Here is a 19,654-nt window from a genome sequence, read left to right as displayed (position 1 = left end):
TACTAAATAAATTAACCCTAATAGTTTTGGGGAGCCATTATGGGCCATAATGGAAATATAAAGTGTTCAAAACAAATCTCCATTTGCTCCATCATCTCTGGAACCATCATTACTGACTGTAATTTCTACTTCTCAAACTGTCTCAGAGGATACCAAAGTTCATGACAGATAAAGTAAACTTCACAGCAGTCCTCGAGGCAGGGATGTTCTATGCTCATTTTACAGATGAAAAAGTTAAAGCACAAAAAGGCGTACTGATTTGTTCAGGATCACATAGGAAGTCTGTGGTACAATCTGGGACAGTCCTAATATATTCTGGCTTCCCTCCAAGCTTCCTTTGAAAAGTTTCATTTTCATGTCAGACCCACCACTTTAGTCATTAGCGTTTCTAATCTATACCAATGCTGATGCACAATACTAAACACAAAGAAAAAGTATATTTTCTCCTCCAATAAGAACAGATGGTATTTATTATTAATTATATGGGAGCACAAAAATTTCAAGCTAACCTCTATTGTATTTTGCACTAAAAACAGTACATGAGATCTCAGTCAATTTGCCAAAATTAGTTTTCACTGTACATGTTATTTCCTAATTAGAGAAAAAGTGGGTAAGGTAATATTTTTTCATTGGACCAATTTCTGTTGGTGAAAGATCCTGAAGGAGAACACTGCATAGCTCGAAAACTTGTCTCTTTCACCAACAGAAGTTGGTCCAATAAAAAAATATTATCTCACTGACCTTGTCCCTCTAATATCCTGGAGCCAACACGGCTACAACAACGTTGCAAATAAATTATGTAATTAGGACAGTTTGGGCAAAATTATTCATCCTTTTTCAAGAGATTAATCTATAGGTAATATGAATTTTCTATCATCAATGGTTCTTGGGTGCCCACCTGGCTGTAGGGATAAATCCTGCTTCCACTAAAATTCTGTTACTGACTTCAGTGGAATCAAGATTTGATGTCTGAACACCCTGCTTCTTCCTTCTGTGAAGATTTTCTTCAGTAAGTAGTCTCCAGGCAACTTCAAACACTAAACAGTTTAAAAGACCTCACCAAACACAACCTCTTGGCCACCAAAGCATCACCCAACAGACAACTTCTTTGTGGTACAGTTAAATCAAGGATCTCTGACAAACTCCAAATATGAGATCTCTGTCGCTAGTTGAATACATCTGATTGGGTGTCAAGACAACTACTTTATGTCACACCATTTCAAAATCACTTCAATTTGGGATGCTCATAATTTATAGCCTGAACAAGTGCTGAAATGAGTTAAAAGGATACTATCAACTTTGAAACTGAATATTTTTACATTTCTGATTGAGCTCCATTGAAATAGTATAGTATGTCCTGAAAAGTTTTGTTTTGTATTGTTTAAAAGTCCTTTTGTTTATTAAAATTACCTGTTTTTCTGCTCCCCTGTGGACATTTAAAGGTCTTTTCAACAAGGAAAAAACTGTTTATATAGGGAGATAGTGAAAGTGACAATACACATTGCTGTCAAATGCACAATGTGAGCAAACCAAAAGGAAAAAATGTTCACTAAACTGTTTCAGTTAAGGTAATCTTGGATATTACTTTTAAAAAGTTAATACATCTTTAAATGAATTAGCTGGAAGCCATCTGATTTTCTTCTGTGCAAATGCAAAAAACAAAAGCTAGTCATTTTCTATCAGCAAAATCAGAGTTTGCAAGTACAACATAATATTAAAATGCATCACACTACATTCCCCAATTTCCAATGGAGGATGTAATGTACAGAATAGGCTCTTCCTTTTACACAAAACTTTCCAGTGTCTCTGTCAGTCATAGGTAGAAAACAGGTAAGGAAACTTTAGTCCTTCTTCAGTTCCTGAAGAAAGGATGCCAATAACTGCTTTTCTGAGGTTTCTGTGAACATATGTTTAAGTCACACAAGTTCTGAATGCTATATCAGTATTTGCTGATTAAATTTCAGCCATCCCACAAGTGCTTCCATTAAAATAACTCCAAAACAAATGAGATACACAAATTGCCTTTTTTCTAAAAATGGAAGTTAGAAGCACTAGTAATGCATAAACAAACCCAGAGTGGCCAGAGCTCTACAACATGATCCAAACTATGGAGACTAGAGATCCAGTTCATCATGATCTGGCAGGAGGCCTCACCATGCCCTCTTGAGCTAAGTTGGGACTACACCTTATGCAGAGAACTGTCTCTACTAGTGCTCACCCAGGGGTAAGGTGCCTACAATCTGTTCCATTCTGTACCTATTAAGAGAGCCTTTTGGTCTCTTGGAAAGTTGAAACCTCTTGGCTGGTCAAAAAATGATCATCCAATCCCTGAAATAAACAGTACAACAGAGAAAGCCTTACAAGTACAGACCAGCACAAGCCTTATTATACCAGTGGTCCCCAAACTGTGGGGCACGGCCGCACCCCTAACAGGGCACTGAGGAATGTTCGGGGGGGGCCCACTGGGGTCAGGGAAGGAACACCACGCTTCCATCCCCATCTGCCCCCAGACTAGGGTGACCAGATGTCCCGATTTTATAGGGACAGTCCTGGTTTGGGGGTCTTTTTCTTACATAGGCTCCTATTACCCCCCCACCCACTGTCCTGATTTTTCACACTTGCTGTCTGGTCACCCTACCCAGACCACCTCTGCTCCTAGCCTCGCTCCTCTCCAAACCCCATTCAGCCCCCATTCCTCTCTGCCTCCAGACACAGATACACTCTTATAGGCCCTTTTACTCTCTGCTTGGTTCTCAAGCAGAAAAGGTTCTCTTTTGCAACCTGTGCTGGCCTTGGTCAGAAGTAATTCATGACACTGGTTGGGGCTCCACAGACTTTGGCAACTTACAAGCCAGCCCCATTACACTGCAGGGGAACTGGAAAGGAAGAAAACTCATGCTCTGACAGGACTCCACTCTCCCTCGGGAAAGGATCCTACTCATGTTTCAGGCTTTGCCAGCTGCAACCCTTTCCCTCCAAGACTCCTTTCTCAATCATAATACCTTTTAGTTTCTCCCTGGAAAGTGAATGGGGGGGGAGAGTTATTGTTTGTATAGGACTATGGGAAATAGAGCATGATAAAGAAGTCTGTCTATTCTCTCTCTCTCACACACACGCCACTTTCAGCTCCAGATCCCCCCCATGTATTTTCCCATGTTAGGCCCCCTACACAGAGACCAGCTCCAGACTCCCCACCCCAAAATATATTACACCCTCCAATGATGTTCAGCTCCACATCCACCCCAACCCTGGGCCATCTCCACTGCAAAGACCACCCAGATCCACCACACACAGGGAGAACCCCTCCCACACACCGGGTCCTCCCCCAGAGACACTCCCATTTACAGGTGGGCCCACCCACGCAGGGACAAGCAACCATTCCTTCACATTCACACACAGCCCGCATACTACACAGGTCCGACCACCCCCTCCTCAGCCCCTTCCAGATCCCAGCCTAGCCCAGGAACCCCCATCCCCTCAGGGGCTTTCCTCCAGACCCGACTACTCCCCGCCCAGGCAGAGCCGGCCCTGCCCCGCCCCGCGCACGCACCGCTTTCAGGTCCAGCACGCCGTCCTTGGCCTCCTGCAGCAGCGACACGAACTTGGTGGTGAGGAGCCCCAGGCTCTTCTCGTGCCGGCTGCTGCTGCTGCTGCCGCCTGCCGCCGGGCAACCCGCGCTGCTGCTCACCGCCTCGGCCAGAGCGGCCATGCTGCTGCCCGCACTCCAGCGAGCGGGGCTTCCCCGGCGGCAGCAGCGGCTACGGCACCACGTGTCACGGGCGGCCCCGGCCACAACAATCCGAGCCCCGCAGGAGCCCCAGGGCCGCGGGGGAGGCCGTGCGAGGAAGGAGGAAGTGACGCTACCCACCGCTGTTGCCTGGAGACGGGCTGTTGGGGGAGGGGCTTCGGGCGCTCGGCTGTCCCACGGCAGGGAGGGCGGGGAGGGAAGGCAGCCCCCGGGAGCGCGCTGTCTGCGCCGGTCGCGGAGCGTGAGCGAGCAGCCCCCGGCCCACCAGCGCGCAGGGACGGGGCCGTGGAGCAAGGGCTGTGCTGTTGCCACAGGCGCTCCTGCGGCGTAGGCAGGGCTCCGGGCGTGCGGGCGCGTATCACGCAGTGCTCAGCAGGGCTGCTGCTGGAACAATGTTTGCAGGGCGGGTGCTGCTGATGGAAACCGTGTATTTCGTGTTTGTTATTCTTACTTCAAGCCGCACCGCTAGTGGGGAGCGAGAGTGTGACGGTCTCGTTTGAACTCACCCAACAACCTCCTCCCCTTCCTCTGCCAGGGGTTGTTCCTTAGCCCCTCCTAGTGAGGGGGAGCCCAGGACCTGCACCAGGTGGCCCTCTGTTGGGTGTGATTTTTCTCATCCCAGTCAGTGAGTGAAAGCCCTGGTGTGGTAGCAGGGACACCAGCACTGTCCCCTCCGGGAAAGCTACACCCTCATAAAGCAACTTCATACTGATAGGACGGCTATCACCCTGGAGCGAGGCTAGGGCAGTGGCTCTCAAACTTTTTTACTGGTGACCCTTTTCACATAGCAAGTCTCTGAGTGTGACCCCCCCCCTTTTCAAAATTAAAAACACTTTTTTATATATTTAACACCATTATAAATGCTGGAGGCAAAGCGGGGTGTAAGGTGGAGGCTGACAGCTCACGGACCCCCCATGTAATAACCTCGTGACTCCCTGAGGGGTCCTGACCCCCAGTTTGAGAACTCCTGGGCTAGGGGGACCAGATTGCCCGTTTTTAAAGAAACAATCCCATATTTAAGATCTCCTGCATGTGTACCAACTTTTTCTTAAAAATAGGCAAATTGTCCCGTATTTTCTGTATTTTCTGCTCCCCCCCCCCATCAGTACTGGCGGGTCCTGCTGCTGGCTGAATCCTTTCTCGCCAGCCGCCCACCCACAAGTCGTGAGTGTGTGTGTGTGGGGGGGGTCCCCATGGCCGACGATAGGGGTGAGTGTGCAAGGCTGGTGTGTGTGTGGGGAGATGCAGTGTGCAGGGCCGGCTGCTCCCCCTGCTGGTCTGTCAGCGCAGCCCCCGCTGTGACCTGTGCTGGCTCTCCGCCAGTAGGGCCCTGCCCCCCTGTCCTTTTTCTGGCTGGCACTGGCTGCGTTTTGTGAGCTGCAGTGGCTGGTGAGTGGGCAGGCGCTAGGCAGCAGCCGGTTATGTGTCACTGCTGCTGCCCACCCATTGGCTCTTTATGTGCTTCACCTCTCACTGGCCTCTCCCTGCTTTGCCCCTTCACCACCCTCCCAACCTGAGCCCTGCATGTGCCAAAGCCACACACAGTACTGGCATGGGGAAGCTGCTCCGCCCCTCAGCCAAGCTCTGGAGTGGCAGGGTGGGTGGGAAGGGGAAGCGATTTCCAGCCGGTTCACTGCCCAAAACTGCAGGCTCCACAACCTTAGGGAGGGCAGGGCTTAGCACCTTCTTTTACACACACACACCTCTGCCCCCTAGGCACCCTCCTCTGCTGAGCCACCTCTCTGGCTGGGTTCGCTGAAGCCCCCGCAGTCAGGTTCCCTGGACCCTGGTGCACAATGCATCCTTAGGGCTTAACCCCTTCCTGCCCACACTGTAGCCAGGGACAGGAGGTGGCTGGGTTATGTTGGTGGCCAGCAGCAGCATAGAAGTGTTAGCTGCCTTTCGACACTGTGCGGGCAGAAACAGACAAGCTGCTTCCAGCCACATGGGAGTGGTGGGGGGTACGGAAGAGTTGAGCTCTGCAAAGACACAGGCCAGGTCATCCCTTCCCCCTGCTCCCCTGCAGCTGGAAGCAGCTCCCTTCCCTTCCCTCCTGCACAGTACTGAAAGGCTGCTGCTGGCCACATTCTGGCGTGAACACTGGCAGAAATTGAGGGGGGGGCATGTGACCCTGCATCCTCCATCCCATGTGTTGCCTCAGCAAGACACGGTGGCAGGCACCAGGAGAGGCGGGTTCATCCCGGGGTCCAGCCAGGCATGGAGGGCGGAGAGCGCCGGGCAGGGAGGGTCAGGTCAGTTGGTCACACACAAATCCCTGGCCCCATGAGAGAGGTGTACAGGAGTGTGTGTGTGTCATCCCTCCCTGTGTGGGGGAGGGGGGTGGGGAGGTTAGGGTAGGGTTACCATATTTCAATACTGCAAAAAGAGGACACTCCCCGGGGCCCCGGCCCCGCCTCAACTCCGACCCTTCTCCGGCCTCTCCCCAACTCTGCCCCCTCCCCTGAGCACCCCGCCCCAACTCCGCCCCCTCCCCTGAGCACCCCGCATTCCCCCTCCTCCCTCCCGCCCCCCAGCTGCTGCTGCGCTGGGGAAGTTGCTTCGGCCCCTGCCACGGTGGAGAGCGGCAGGAGCCGGGAAAGTTGGAGCCCGGGGAGGAGGCGGCTGCGTGCTCAGATGCCGCCCGCCGCCTCTGTGCCCCTGCAGATCGGGGGAGTTGTTAGTTTTGCTGCAGCCACTCCACTCGCACTCGGGCAAAAGACGCTCGGGGGACCCTGAGTGCGAGTGGAGTGGCTGCAGCAAAACTAACAACTCCCCCAATCTGCAGGGGCACAGAGGCGGCGGGCGGCATCCGAGCACGCAGCCGCCTCCTCCCCGGGCTCCGGCTGCCGCTGCGCTGGGGAAGTTGCTTCAGCCCCGGCGCGCAATGGAGAGCGGCGGGAGCCGGGAAAGTTGGAGCCCGGGGAGGAGGCGGTCCCCTTACCATGCCTCCCTATTTTCCTGGACATGTCCGACTTTTTGGAAATTCCTCTCAGACGGGGATTTGAGGACCAAAAAGCCAGATATGTCCGGGAAAATCCAGACGTATGGTAACCCTAGGTTAGGGTGTGTGTGTCACCTCTCTCTGTGTGAACCCTAAAGCCTTAAAGATAGGCAGGGAGGCAGGTCAGCCAGCCTGGGCCAGCCAAGGTAGAGTGCTGTGGGCGGGGCCACGCTAGGCTGTTTGGGAAGGCACAACCTACCCCTGCCTACGATATCTACCACCCAAAACATTTAGATTTGTCTCCAGCCCAGATAAGCGTGCAGTGAAACCACATCCCAAATGGCATGGAGCCGTGGTTGACCTGCTGAGGTTAACACTACAAATGTAGATACTGGTGACTTGTGTCGACCCTAACAGTCATCTAGCAGCTTACCCCTCTGGTCATAATTGTAGACTGCAGTGCCCAGGGTCATACAGACCAAAGCCATGCCTGCCTCCCCCTTAAAAACACTCGATGTATTTTTTAAATGCTTTTTTCTGTTTGTCCAGCTTTGCAAGAATACTTAGCAGCTCTCCCTTGTTGGTCTAATTGACCATGCCGGCTCCATCCACAGAATGCACTCCTGCATGGAGTAGACAGGTGGTATTAGATCTCCTGGGCCTGTATGGTGAAGAGGCTATGCACACACAACTATAGACAAGCCATAGAAATGTGAACATCTACAAACAGATTGCACAGGGGATGCAGGCAAAGGGGTACAATGGGGATGAGTAGCAGTGCCACGTGAAACAAAGGAACTGTGCAAGGCATACCATAATCAATCTGGTGCTGAGCCACTTCTTTGTTAGTTCACAACACATATTTCAGAATGCATTGCAGTACTCAGATCACTCAAATGTACAGCACCACCTAACTCATAGGTTCAAAACACCCAGTTGTATGTATAACAGTAAAGCCAGGACTGATTAATTCATAGCTTCAGTAGTTATAAATGTGTAGCAAGCACTATGCAATTCCTAACAGTACCCAGAGTGTCAGGACCAGAGAGCAGTCCAGCACACAGCACCCTGTGGCTGACCATTAAAGTGTTCTTTTCAAAGTGTCCCTCAACTGCATAGCTCCACATTAGTGCTTGTAATGACCCTTGTGTCTGTCTGTTCAAAGTCAGCAGACAGCTGTTCCACCTCTGCCCTCCATCTTGGTGGCAGCTTTTCCCCCTTTGCCTCACAAGATATGTCTACCCTGCACGCTTCTTTCTGTGGTGTGTAGAGTACATGTCCCCCTTGTACAGAGTAGATGGTGGGGCAGGCACTGCTTAGGTGAGTAAAGACATGCCTGAACCCTGTGGGTATCTACTCAGGTATATATATCTACTCTACATGCCCAACCAATGCTTCCCCTTTGTACACTGCTGTTTTTAGCAGGATAGTGTCCTGTTGCTGGTGTCTTTCCCCATTGCAGGGAGAGACTCCGGCAGGGAGGAAAGTTTCCAACAGCTCCTGGCTGCCAGAGACTTTCCCCACCACAGAAAACTGCTGGAGTATTTCTATGCTACAGGGAAAGAGTCTGGCAGTGGGGAAGGGCAGTTCCCTCCTGACACAGACTTTCACTGACACTTGTAGCTTCGTGCCACAGTGAGGACGCAGCTTTCTTTTTACTGTCGCCTGTAGGTAAACATACCCACCATGCCACTGCAAATGGTGTGCACTGTGGACATAGCCACAGATATTATGTAGGATACAACAGGCAGCTATAACCATTGGAATATTTTTCTCACTGAGATCCAGTATTGTGAGTCACCACTGCCAGCATCCCATCAATCTATCAAAAACACATTCAATTGTCACTCTGCACCTACTGATCCAATAGTTTAATCTTTCCTTGGTGCTGTCAAGATGGCCAGTGTATGGCTTCATGAGCCAGGAGAGTAAGGGGTAGGCTGAGTCCCCTAGGACAAAAATTATGGGATGTGGATGTCACTATGGGATGGAGAATGTTGCGTGCTGGGAATTTGACCCCTAGCTCCCTAGGTGACTCATTTCTATGCACTGCAATGCATTGTGAAAATTTCCCAAAAGGCATTGTGCCAGATGGCAGCATGTGGCACCCTGGGATACCTATTCATGGTGCATCGCATTTGCATCAACACAAGAAATCCTGGTGAACATGTGCATTGCTGATGAAAGCAGCCATGTATGCATGCAAACAAGCGATATACTAACTTTGGTTGCTGTACACCAATAAAACTTGCATCTGTAGTAAGATGAGGCCCTGAAACATAACCTCTTGTGTCAGGGGCCCAGTCTGAGGCCTGAGGCCTGAAGCCTGAACCAAAGTACTTCCAGGCATTGCTAAGCAAAAGCTGTTAGCCAGAGGCAGGCCTCACTCACAGAAGTTGGCGAGAAGAGGGTTCTTAGCAGCAAGTGCATCCACACATAAGTGCTAATAAGAGGAACTTGTGCCAAGATGGCACCTGGACATCCCGATACAAGGACACTCCACAGACATAATAAGGAACAGGCAGGTGCATCTTAAAGACAGGGTCAAAAGGACAGCATGATGGATAGATCTGTTTGTTTGAAACAACATGATCAAAGGGGGAGACAGTACCCTAATGATCCAAGAGGCTGTACCTCAATACATCAGTAGGGATGAGTAATCTGTCCTGTAACTGTATAAGAGTAGGTTCCGGAGTGCACATCTTTGTCTGGCCTAGGGGACAGTGGAAAGTCCCGCCACTGACTGAACCGGTCCATTGCCGGGGGCACAAATTCGTAGTATGTCTTGTAGAGTCTACGGGAAACTATTACTGTGCTTCGTTTGACAATAAACCTGGCTCAGGTTCCTTCGTACCTTACTAGAGTCTGTGGTCTTTGGGGGTTCTCTTGAGGTCTGCTGTGTCAGCTATCTGTGCAGAGCCGGGGCAGCACACAAAGGGAACACGCACGCAGCCGACTGTTATCATCATCGAACAAGAGCAGAGCACCACACCGGTAGTTACTGACAACAGCATCAACCTAAGTCTGTAGTGTACACATGGTCCTAGACAAGCCTGGGGTAGATCTATATCGGGGTGACCAACCTGTGGCTCTGGAGCCACGTGCGGCTCTTCAGAAGTTAATATGCGGCTCCTTGTATAGGCACCGACTCCGGGGCTGAAGCTACAGGCACCAACTTTCCAATGTGCTGGGGGGAGCTCACTGCTCAACCCCTGGCTCTGCCACAGGACCTGCCCCCACTCCACTCCTTCCCGCCCCCTCCCCTGAACCTGCCATGTCCTTGCTCCTCCCCCCCACCCCAGAACCTTCTGTACACCACAAAACAGCTGATTGGGAGGTGCGGGGAGGGAGGGGGAAGGCACTGATTGGTGCAGCTGCCAGTGGGTGGGAGGTGCTGGGAGGGATGGGGGGAGCTGATTGGGGGCTGCTGATGTATTACTGTGGCTCTTTGGCAATGTATATTGATAAATTCTGGCTCCTTCTCAGGCTCAGGTTGACCACCCCTGGTCTATATGATGGAACCTTCCCCATTCCATTTCCTTAATGAGCAAGCTGATTTTAGGTCAGTAGGTAGGTCAGGGGCAGGGCTGGCGCCAGGGTTTTTGCCGCCCAAAGCGGCGAAAACAACAACAACAACAACAAAAAGCCGCGATCGCGATCCGCAGCAGCTCCACCGCGCCGCTTTCTTCTTCGGCGGCAATTCAGCGGCAAGTCCTTCCCTCCGAGAGGGACCAAGGGACCCTCCGCCGAATTGCCGCCGAAGAGCCCTGCTTGCTCAGCTGGTGCCTGGAGCCGGCCCTGGTCAGATGGGTGATCAGATGTTAAACAAAGAAAATTCTCCAAGAGAAGACAAAGAGAAGACAAAGTAAACCTGCCTTTCACAGAAAACACTTTACCCATAACTAGCACCAGATGTATAGAATCTTTTCTTCTAACCCAGGGTTTCCCAAAACTTTGCCCAACCAAAGGGTAAATTAAGGGGAGGGAGGGCATGGAGACCACAGCAAATTAGCTTTAAATGAAGCAGATTTTATGTACAGCAGGTCCCATTTATGAATGATGCAGCCTCCAATAGGATCAAGATAAAGCATTGTTCACTGGGAATTGGAATCTTCACAGCTGCATCCCTGCATAAAAAATAAAGGCAGCCACAGACCGTGTTCTAGAATGCTGTGGGTTTCACTTTGGCCACCCCTTTTTCTGTCCACTTTTTTCTTAGGACTGCCAATCCTGCCAGAACTTAAGCACATGTGTATCTTTACCCATGTGACTAGCCTTATTGAACAATATGCATGTTATTAAGTGTTTGCAGGATCTGGGTCAAAGTTTCCAATAGGATAAGAACCTAGATACAAAGACATGCATTTAGGATTAATATAAAATATTGCACTACAATATTTAAAACAAACAAACAAAAAACTAAGAGGAAATACAGACTCCCTCTCAAGGTTGATCACGGCAACCACTTCTCTTTCAGTTACAAAGTTTAAAGTCCAAATCAAAAGGAGGAGTGGACTATGTCTCCAACAAATCAGGTCACTGTTACCATGCTGTTAGTCCTCTGATCTGACCATTGCCTTTTGCTTGGGAGAGAGTGTAACTTTTTAAAAAAGTAGAGCCTTTCCTTGTGGATTTAAAAGTGATATGAAATACTTCTGAATCAGAGACAAACTCTTTTAATTATCCTAAATCATTGAGAGTTAGATTTATTGAATTAAAACCCTAAATATATTTATAATAGTGTGAAAAATCAAATTCTCTTTAACCTACCTGCCAAGACCAAGTTCTGGGAGTGAAATTTGTGCTTTCTTTTCAACTTCTTCAGTTGGCTCAGTGTAATTTGGTGATGATAGTGCTCACCCCCTTTTGTAAAGCCTGAGATCCGTGGATCAAAAATGCCAATTATTAGCCCACAGTTACTTACTGGTAAGATCAGAATTAAGGTTGTGCTTGAATAACATTATGAGGAATTAGATAGGAAAATTGTCATGGGTTTGGGTCTGTCCCATACAGCACTTCTACCTTTATTACCTCATCACACCAGGGAGCAATGCCTTGGGAGTGCAGTCAGAGACTGGGTTTCCCGCTGCATTGCTGTCTGGTACACTATGGCAACAACACTGTAGAGAGCAGACCCATCATAATGTACATATCCAGTTCCTCTCAATTACACTCTGGGGTCTCCCACCTCTCAGGTGGGTGCCCTGACCACTGGACTTCAGAATCATTCTCACTCTCTGGCCTAGCAAGTAAGTATTTATCCACAGTGGAATAGCTTTAACAGTAGAGATTGAGAAAGCCCCTACCACCACACGCACATCAGAATATCCCATTGCTCAGTGGTGACAACACGGTCCCCAGAGGGGGAATTAAATTTTGGTCGCCCACATCCCACGTGAGCACACTAACCACAGGCCTAAAAGTTATAAGGTAGGTAGGTCATGGCACCTCCTCCTCAATTTTGAATGGGACCTGAACTGGTAGATGTGCTCACAGGCCACCCCCACGTGTGACTTAGGCAGCTCAATGCCTATATTCCCTCAGTTCATGAATCTCTCTGGAGCTTAGGCAGAAGGTCCAAACACCTAGAGTGGGGCAGCAGTGAACGTGCCCCAGGGTCTAAAACTTAGGCGCCTAGCATGGGCGGTGCATCTAATAGACAGGGGAAGGCTCTGCCTCCCCAAACAGCCCCGCGTGGCCCTGCCCATGCTCAGCCCAGGAGGCCCCCTCCTGCTGCTAGTTGGCCCCAGCCCAGGCAGGCTGCTCCTCTTCTGGGAAGGGAAGCCTGCTGGGGCTGGGGTAGCTGGGACTTGGGGTAGCTGGGGTGCTGCGCTGCCCAGTACTCCAGGGTTGGGGGAGGGAGGGCCGCTCACCACCTGCCACCTTGGGCGGGGGGGGGGACTGGTGGCTTTGAGGGGGGGGAATCGGGAGTTAGGGGGAATGGGGCAGGAGGGACAGGACCTCAGGTGGAAGGGGTGGGCCAGGCCAGGGGGGCTAGACTCCCTTAGCCAGTGATTCACGCACTGCCCATGGCGCCTAGGGAATTTTGCTCCAGAAGGTTAAGCTCCAAGTGAGTGTAGGTACCTACAGAATTAGGCAGTAGCCATGCTCGGGGACTTTGGTGCCTAAATGGAGTTTAGGCACCTATGTTGCTTTGGGGATTGCACTGTGCAAGTAATGACCTTAGATGGCCTTTGACTTGTTGCCGCAATCTAAACCACAAATCTCTATCATAAATGTATTTCAGAATGAATTGAGAAAGCCTTCTTCACTCTTGGGCCTTCCCTCCCCCTACAATCTCAATCGGTATCCTTAACCTAAAAATCCTCTAACTCCAGAACTCCAACTTTCCACTGGTCTCACCCGCTGATGTAGGAGGTTGCTATATCCAACCACACAGCCCTCCTGCTACTGATTTAAAATAGAAGTGCTTGCTGTTTGAAATGAAAACTAAGAACAGAGAAATCTAGTGCTGACTCCAGCTAAAAGCAGTGATCTTTTGGGAGGGGATACAGATGCAGTAGTAAAATATACTTATCTTGCATGTGTGAAGATCAGAGTTCACATTTGGCTTACGTTCTCAATGAAGTATTCTTGATGGTTTCCAGTTGTATAAGAATGATGTATGTATAAGAAAGGTGACCATTTATATCACTGTTGTTATTACTGTTATTACCACTGTTACATAATTTCCATAAGTCTTGTACAAAGTATGTCATGTAAGGTATTGATAGAAAAGTTATGAATTGCTAAGTATTATTATCCTGTTTACATTCAGGTATCATCTTTGTATCTGAAGTTATGAATATTGGCTATGTATCTGAATCACAAACATGTATTTTGTTAGGTGACACCCCTTTCGGCCAGATAGCTGTCCATAGCCCTGATATAAATCTATCTGTTAATGGCCCATTAAGGACACTCCACTCTCACAATGGGCCACTGAAGAATCTCATCCCACCTAGTAGGCCTTTCCTGTGGAAGCCTCAGACAGCGGGGAGCCCGTGGCCACCTCCTGTGATTCAGCAAAACAAGTAGGGGCATGTGCTATGCTCATGTAACCCTGGACTCCATCTTGGGCTAGCAACTTTCCATACACAGGGGCTGTAGGCTTCCTTTGAGACAAATTTCTATGCACATGGCAAAGGTTATAAAGGATACCTGAGACATCTCCATTTTGCCTCATTCCTGTTCCAATTCCCTGGACCGTGAATTTACAACTAAAAGGAGTGTTTTGAACTATGGACTGAGTACCTTCCAATCTTTTGGAAATTACCACAGAGACTTTTGCAAGCGAGCAGTCTATTCCATTGTTGCTACAAACATAATAGAAGGACTTTGCAATCACTTGTATGTATATGATTCCTTAATCATTCAATCTCTTCTTTTCTTTTATTAATAAAATCTTTAGTTAGTTTATTAAGGATTGGCTGACAGTATATTTGGATAAGATCTGACATACATATTGACCTGGGGGCAAGAGTCTGTCCTTTGGGATTAGTAGAACCTCACATATATTAGACCTGTTTGTCTGGATGGGAGCCAAGGACTGGAATGCCTAAGGGGGACTAATATCAGGGGGTAGCCGTGTTAGTCTGTATCTACAAAAACAACAAGGAGTCTGGTGGCACCTTAAAGACTAACAGATTTATTTGGGCATAAGCTTTCATGGGTAAAAACCTCACTTCTTCAGATGCATAGGGGAACTGTGTTTAGTTTCTGGTTAAAAATGTGCTACTGCAGAAGCTCTTTTGTTACTGGTTTGGTGAATAAAATAAACTACCAGTTCTGGGGGATTGCCTGCGCTGTTTCTTGCAGTCTGCCCTGAGTGTGGCATTCTCAATATGGTCCATCCCAGGGACCTGGTCAGACCAGTAACCTTTGGTAGAAACTTACTGTGATGCAGAGGCTCCTTGGCAAAAGGTCCCCAAGTTCACGTTTGATGTTTTTGTTTTGTAGTGTAACTGTTTTCACCACCCTCATTTCTATTTAAATCTTTATTCTTTCTTATAAAACAAAAGTAGGTCTATTTAAGTTTGGTGTGGTTTACAGGAGTGGTGGTTTAAGGCAGTGTTTTTCACTTTTTTTCTGGTGACCTAATTGAAGAAAATTGTTGATGCCTGCAATCCAACAGAGCTGGGGATGAGGGGTTTGGGAGGGGATCAGGGATGTGGGCTTTGGTTGCAGGCTCTGGGGTCGGGCTGGGGATGAAGTGTTTGGAGTGCAAGGGGCTCCAGGTTTGGGGGGCTGGGGCAGGGATGTAGGGCATGGAGTTGGGGCACACGCTTACCTTGGGTGGCTCCCAGTCAGTGGCACAGCAGGGGTGCTAAGGCAGGCTTCCTACCTGTCCTGGCACCGTGGACCGCGCTGCACCACGGAAACAGCCAGCAGGTCTGGCTCCTAGGCGGAGGCATGCAAGCAACTCCACGCAGCTCTCGCCCACAGGCACCGCCCTCCCCCAGCTCCCATTGGCTGGTTCCTGGATAATAGGAGTGCAGAGCCAGTGCTAAGGACGGGGGCAGCACGCGGAGCCGTGTCCCCCTCCCCCCCCCCGGCTAGGAGTCGGACGTGCTGCTGGCCACTTCCGGCGTGCAGCGCAGTTTCAGAACAGGTAGGGGCTAGCCTGCCTTAGCCAGGCAGCACCGCTGACGGGACATTTAACGGCTTGGTCAGCGGTGCTGACCAGAGCCGCTAAAACCCAGAGCCTTACATTCTGCATCCCAGTACTCGGTCGTGACCTGCAGTTTGAAAACCACTGGTTTAAGGTAAACTGGGGTACTCTGCACCTTTGGGTGTAAAGGATCTGGAATTTCTGTGAGCCGCCAGTGTCAGGGGCTGGATATTGCAGGGGAATGCTTCCGAGGGACTCGGGGTCTGAGTGTGCTTACTGTTAACTTGCAATGTTTAGTTAAAGAGAGCATAGCCAGAAGTGTGTGCATGAGTGGCTGAAAGGGTGGTGGTGTTAACTCCCTAACACCCAGCTACCACAAGAAAGACTCCCTCTTGCTGGAGGCATGGGGTAACAATGATTCACAATCCTGGGTACCTTGAGAACAGTCACACTAATGGGGCCCTGTAAAATTTGGCACAATTGCTAGGTTGTACTCAAAAGGAAAGATTGTCATGGAGGAGCAGTTACTGCGTGAGCTTGAGATGCAGTAACAAGGACAAGGCTGCATAAGGAGGCTTGTTTAACAGGAAGGTAGTTAGCTATTTGCAGTTTGAACACACAACAGATTTCTTTCCCTCCTAGTTCCTGTAGTCACCATAATCATAAGAAACAGGCATGTTACTACATACACCAATTACATTAATACATTTGTGAGGTTATTTATGGTACCCAGTGCTGTGGTATCTAAGGCAGGAATAGCCTAAGTAATTACATTTAAAAAAAATATTGTATTAAAAACAATCAGAAAATATACAAAGGAAAACAAAATACAAAAAACAGAAGAGCAGAGCCAGCTAAATGGAACAATTTGTAGGTTTCACAGGACAAGGTTGTTGGGCCAAAACCCAAGAGTAACAAGGAAAATGGCAGTAAATACATACAATTGAAAGTTGGAAGGCAAGGGTAGAGTGGGAATTATGGAAGCACAGGAGCTTGAAGCCTGCCCATGTAAATAAACTGAACACAGGGTGACATTGTTAAGTTGCTTAGTTCCCTTAATATGGTCCAAGGACTGAACTCTTGTATGCTGCTGCAAGAATTCACCAGAGCTGCAGTTGACTCAGATAAAGTGAAATGGAGATAAATAAGCAAGACTCTTCATTTCTGATTTTTACTGTTTAAAATTTCCCAGGAATTTGTCAATGTTTATTAACAAAAATTAAAAATGGGTGAAAAATTGGTGTAAAGAATGAACTTTGAAGTTTTCTGGGTAAATATTTGGGATGGGAATACAGAACAAAGCAACTATTAAAGAAAAGTAAATGTAATTTAATGGTATGGCTTATTTCATGAACTGTGCATTAACAGTACATAAACACATACATATCTTCCATTATATTAAATAGACAACCTTGCATTTACACTTAGACTAACTTCATCTACCTAATGGAATGCATCAGATTTTCTTAACATAAGTATTTTCAGGTACTTGAGTGGTCTAATGTTGAGGTAAAAAACAAATCAATAAAAAGTGAACAGTTTTTGTAAAACCCAAAATTTTTTCAGCTAAAAAACCAGTACAAACTGAAAAGGAAATGCCTTAGAATTGGCTAGAGATTTTAAACACCAAATTTGGTGTGCGTGTGTTACACGGCTCAGGGTGCAATCCAGACCAATAAGGGATTGGCTACTACTTTCCTCCGCAACCCTGGATGCCTCACAATGCTTCACTGCTGTAGCTCCTATCCTGGGACACTCAGAACCAGTCTACAAGCATGCACATCACATCCTGCGTGTCTGTGTGCTAGACAGCTCTGGTTCAGCAGCTCTGACCCCAGCAGCCTGTTCACACTCAGCCCCACTCTGGCTTCTGCCAGCCTTGATTACTATTTGCAAGATATTCCCAATTCTGAATTTTCCCATACCATGTGATCTGTAATATCCAGCCCTGTCCTGGACAGTTCAGAGAAATAATATTCATTTGTTCCTCTAAAAGACACAAAAGCACATCACAGCTTATCAACTTAATTGGGGTAACTACACCCTTCCATTTAAACACAGCATTGAATTGGTTTAAAATAAAACAAATTTATTAATAGGACTAAGTAAGTGATGCCAAGTAAAAGGAATAAAGTTAGAAACAGTTACAAGCAAATAAAAGTGAAAACATGCATCTAAAAGTCTAAAACTTAATCTAGCAAAGTGCAGGCTTTGATCAAGGTGATTTCTCTCTATCTTCTTACCACCCATGACTGACTTCCCCTCATTCTGGATCTTCCACAGAAGTACAAGATGCTGGATTCCCTTGTCTTCCGAAGTGAAAGATCTTTGCCTAAGCAGGTTTCTCACCTATTTTTAGTTTCCAGAGCCTTAACTCCACCCCACACTTGGTTGAAGGGCCCATCTTTCTCAGCTTGCAAGAGCTCTGTTCCCTTGTGCATTGTCCAGTAATGAATGCCAACGATGGCTTCTGTCTTTGCTTTATCTTCCAAAGTTCAATGACTTTTGTTTCAAGAGGTAGGATGACCTAAAGCTGTTCTTCTCTTCCTGTGCTTCTAGTCAAAACGTTAAAGTTACAAAAAAACAGGAATAAACCTCCCTCTTAGCATAGGGAAAATTTACAAGCTAAAACAAAAGATACTCTAACGTTTTCTTGCTATTACTTACTATTTTTGTAATATTAGATATTATTTTAGTAGGAGCTGGATTACTTGCTTGGTCTTTCCCTTTGTTTCCCCGAGAGAACACCAACAGAGCATAAAACAAAGCCTCCTCCCCCACCCCACCCCCAGATTTGAAAGTATCTTCTTTCCCCATTGGTCCTTCTGGTCAGGTGCCAACAAGGTTATCTAAGCTTCTTAACCCTTTACAGGTAAAAGAGTGATTTTATGCTCCCCTTAGCTGTATGTTTATGACACTATTAGGGTGACCAGATAGCAAATGTGAAAAATCAGTACAGGGGGTGGGGGGTAATAGGCGCCTATATAAGAAAAAGCCCTGAATATCGGGACTATCCCTATAAAATCGGGACATCTGGTCACCCTAGACACTATGTTAATGAGGCTTCTATTGTTTTTGGTCACATCTTGCTTAATCTCACTGGAGACGGGTAAATAGCTGCCTTTGCTCATCTGGGAGAGAATGTGTTTCTCCCGGTTTGGCCACAGACTTTAATGCATAATATCATTAACTATCCATATTTCCTCATATAGAGTTAACGTATTTCACAATTATATTAATCATTAGCTTTTAGAAAAGAGCTCTCTATACACTTTTATAATACAGTAATATTGTATACAATCACTTGAGGTTCAGCAGCCCTTGTCTTTATAGACTAGTAAATCTTTCCAATGTATTCTTTTGAAGGTTACTCAAAGAAGTTTATTCAAGCTGTGAGGAAGGCAACAAGGAGTCTGGTAGTGAAGGAAGCTCCAGAATGTTTTCCCCACACACACTGCTATTTGCTAAAATACAAATTGTTCTGTTTCCTGCAGTCTCCTCCCCTTGCTGTCTTGATGATCATGTTTACTGCTTATATTTAAATTAAGGCAAACCCCCATTCCTTTGTTTAGGATTGAACCATTTAACACCTTTACCTAGGCAAGGCCACCTGGTCTTGACCATGCTCTAGTAACATCATACAGGGGGAATTCATAACTTTACATATAATGTTGCTACATATTTCACCATGGTAGTGTTGACCTGCAAGTTATTAGTTTTTAAAGGTACATTTGGTACAAAGATCAACACAATAGGGTGTAGAGTGCAAACACCTGGGTGCTTCAGGTCCCAGCATGCATGTGAGCTTAGTCACATTTTGAGAATGCTCAAGCCTTAAGTCAGTGTCACTAGTCTGCCTGAGAGTTGAGAACTACAGAAAGTTTTCTAGAAAAGTGTTTCCTCAAACAGTGAGGCTCAAGCACTGCAGAGGAAATGAAAAGGTAAAGGTGGGAGAAGAAACATTTTCTTCGATTATTAGTAGAAAGATGACAATGTTTGCAAGATCCTCCATTAGAAGGACAGCTCCAACTCCAAATCTGCTGAATATTTTATTCATGCATAACTGAAAATTTCAGATCATTTTATAGCACAGCACTGTTCAGCATTGTCAGTAACTAAATGAAGGAAATGTAGCGATAGAATAGAGACCCTAAAAAACTGCCATCCTGTATAAAACCATTTTAAAGGAGATGGAAGTTATTTCCATATAACGATTTAAAGTCTGTCAAAAGTTGCCATTTCCTTCTCCAGGAAACAGATTTAGAGGCCCTTTCAGATAGAGAAATGGAATCATCTGAGCATGCAAGAATGGTAGTCAAGAACAGATTTATTACTAAAAGGCCGTATAGTGACC

General features: G+C 47.4%; 1 protein-coding gene across 2 annotated transcripts in view; it reads right to left on the bottom strand.

Annotated features, from left to right (window-relative positions):
• Positions 1 to 3,897, bottom strand: part of E2F5 (E2F transcription factor 5) — a 33,354-nt gene extending 29,457 nt beyond the window's left edge. The window contains exon 1 of one of the 2 annotated variants that reach the window (XM_065585839.1): positions 3,551 to 3,897. In XM_065585839.1, the coding sequence (XP_065441911.1) occupies positions 3,551 to 3,709 (159 nt within the window). In that variant the 5' untranslated portion in view covers positions 3,710 to 3,897. The remainder of the gene's footprint in view (positions 1 to 3,550) is intronic. The other variant, XM_065585840.1, reaches the window with a different exon arrangement.
• Between the last annotated feature and the right edge of the window lie 15,757 nt (positions 3,898 to 19,654).

The sequence above is a fragment of the Chrysemys picta genome, chromosome 2 (genome assembly GCF_011386835.1).
Source record: "Chrysemys picta bellii isolate R12L10 chromosome 2, ASM1138683v2, whole genome shotgun sequence".
NCBI lineage: Eukaryota > Metazoa > Chordata > Testudines > Emydidae > Chrysemys > Chrysemys picta.
Note: the sequence above shows the minus strand (reverse complement) of the source record. Positions and strands in the feature narration are given on the sequence as shown.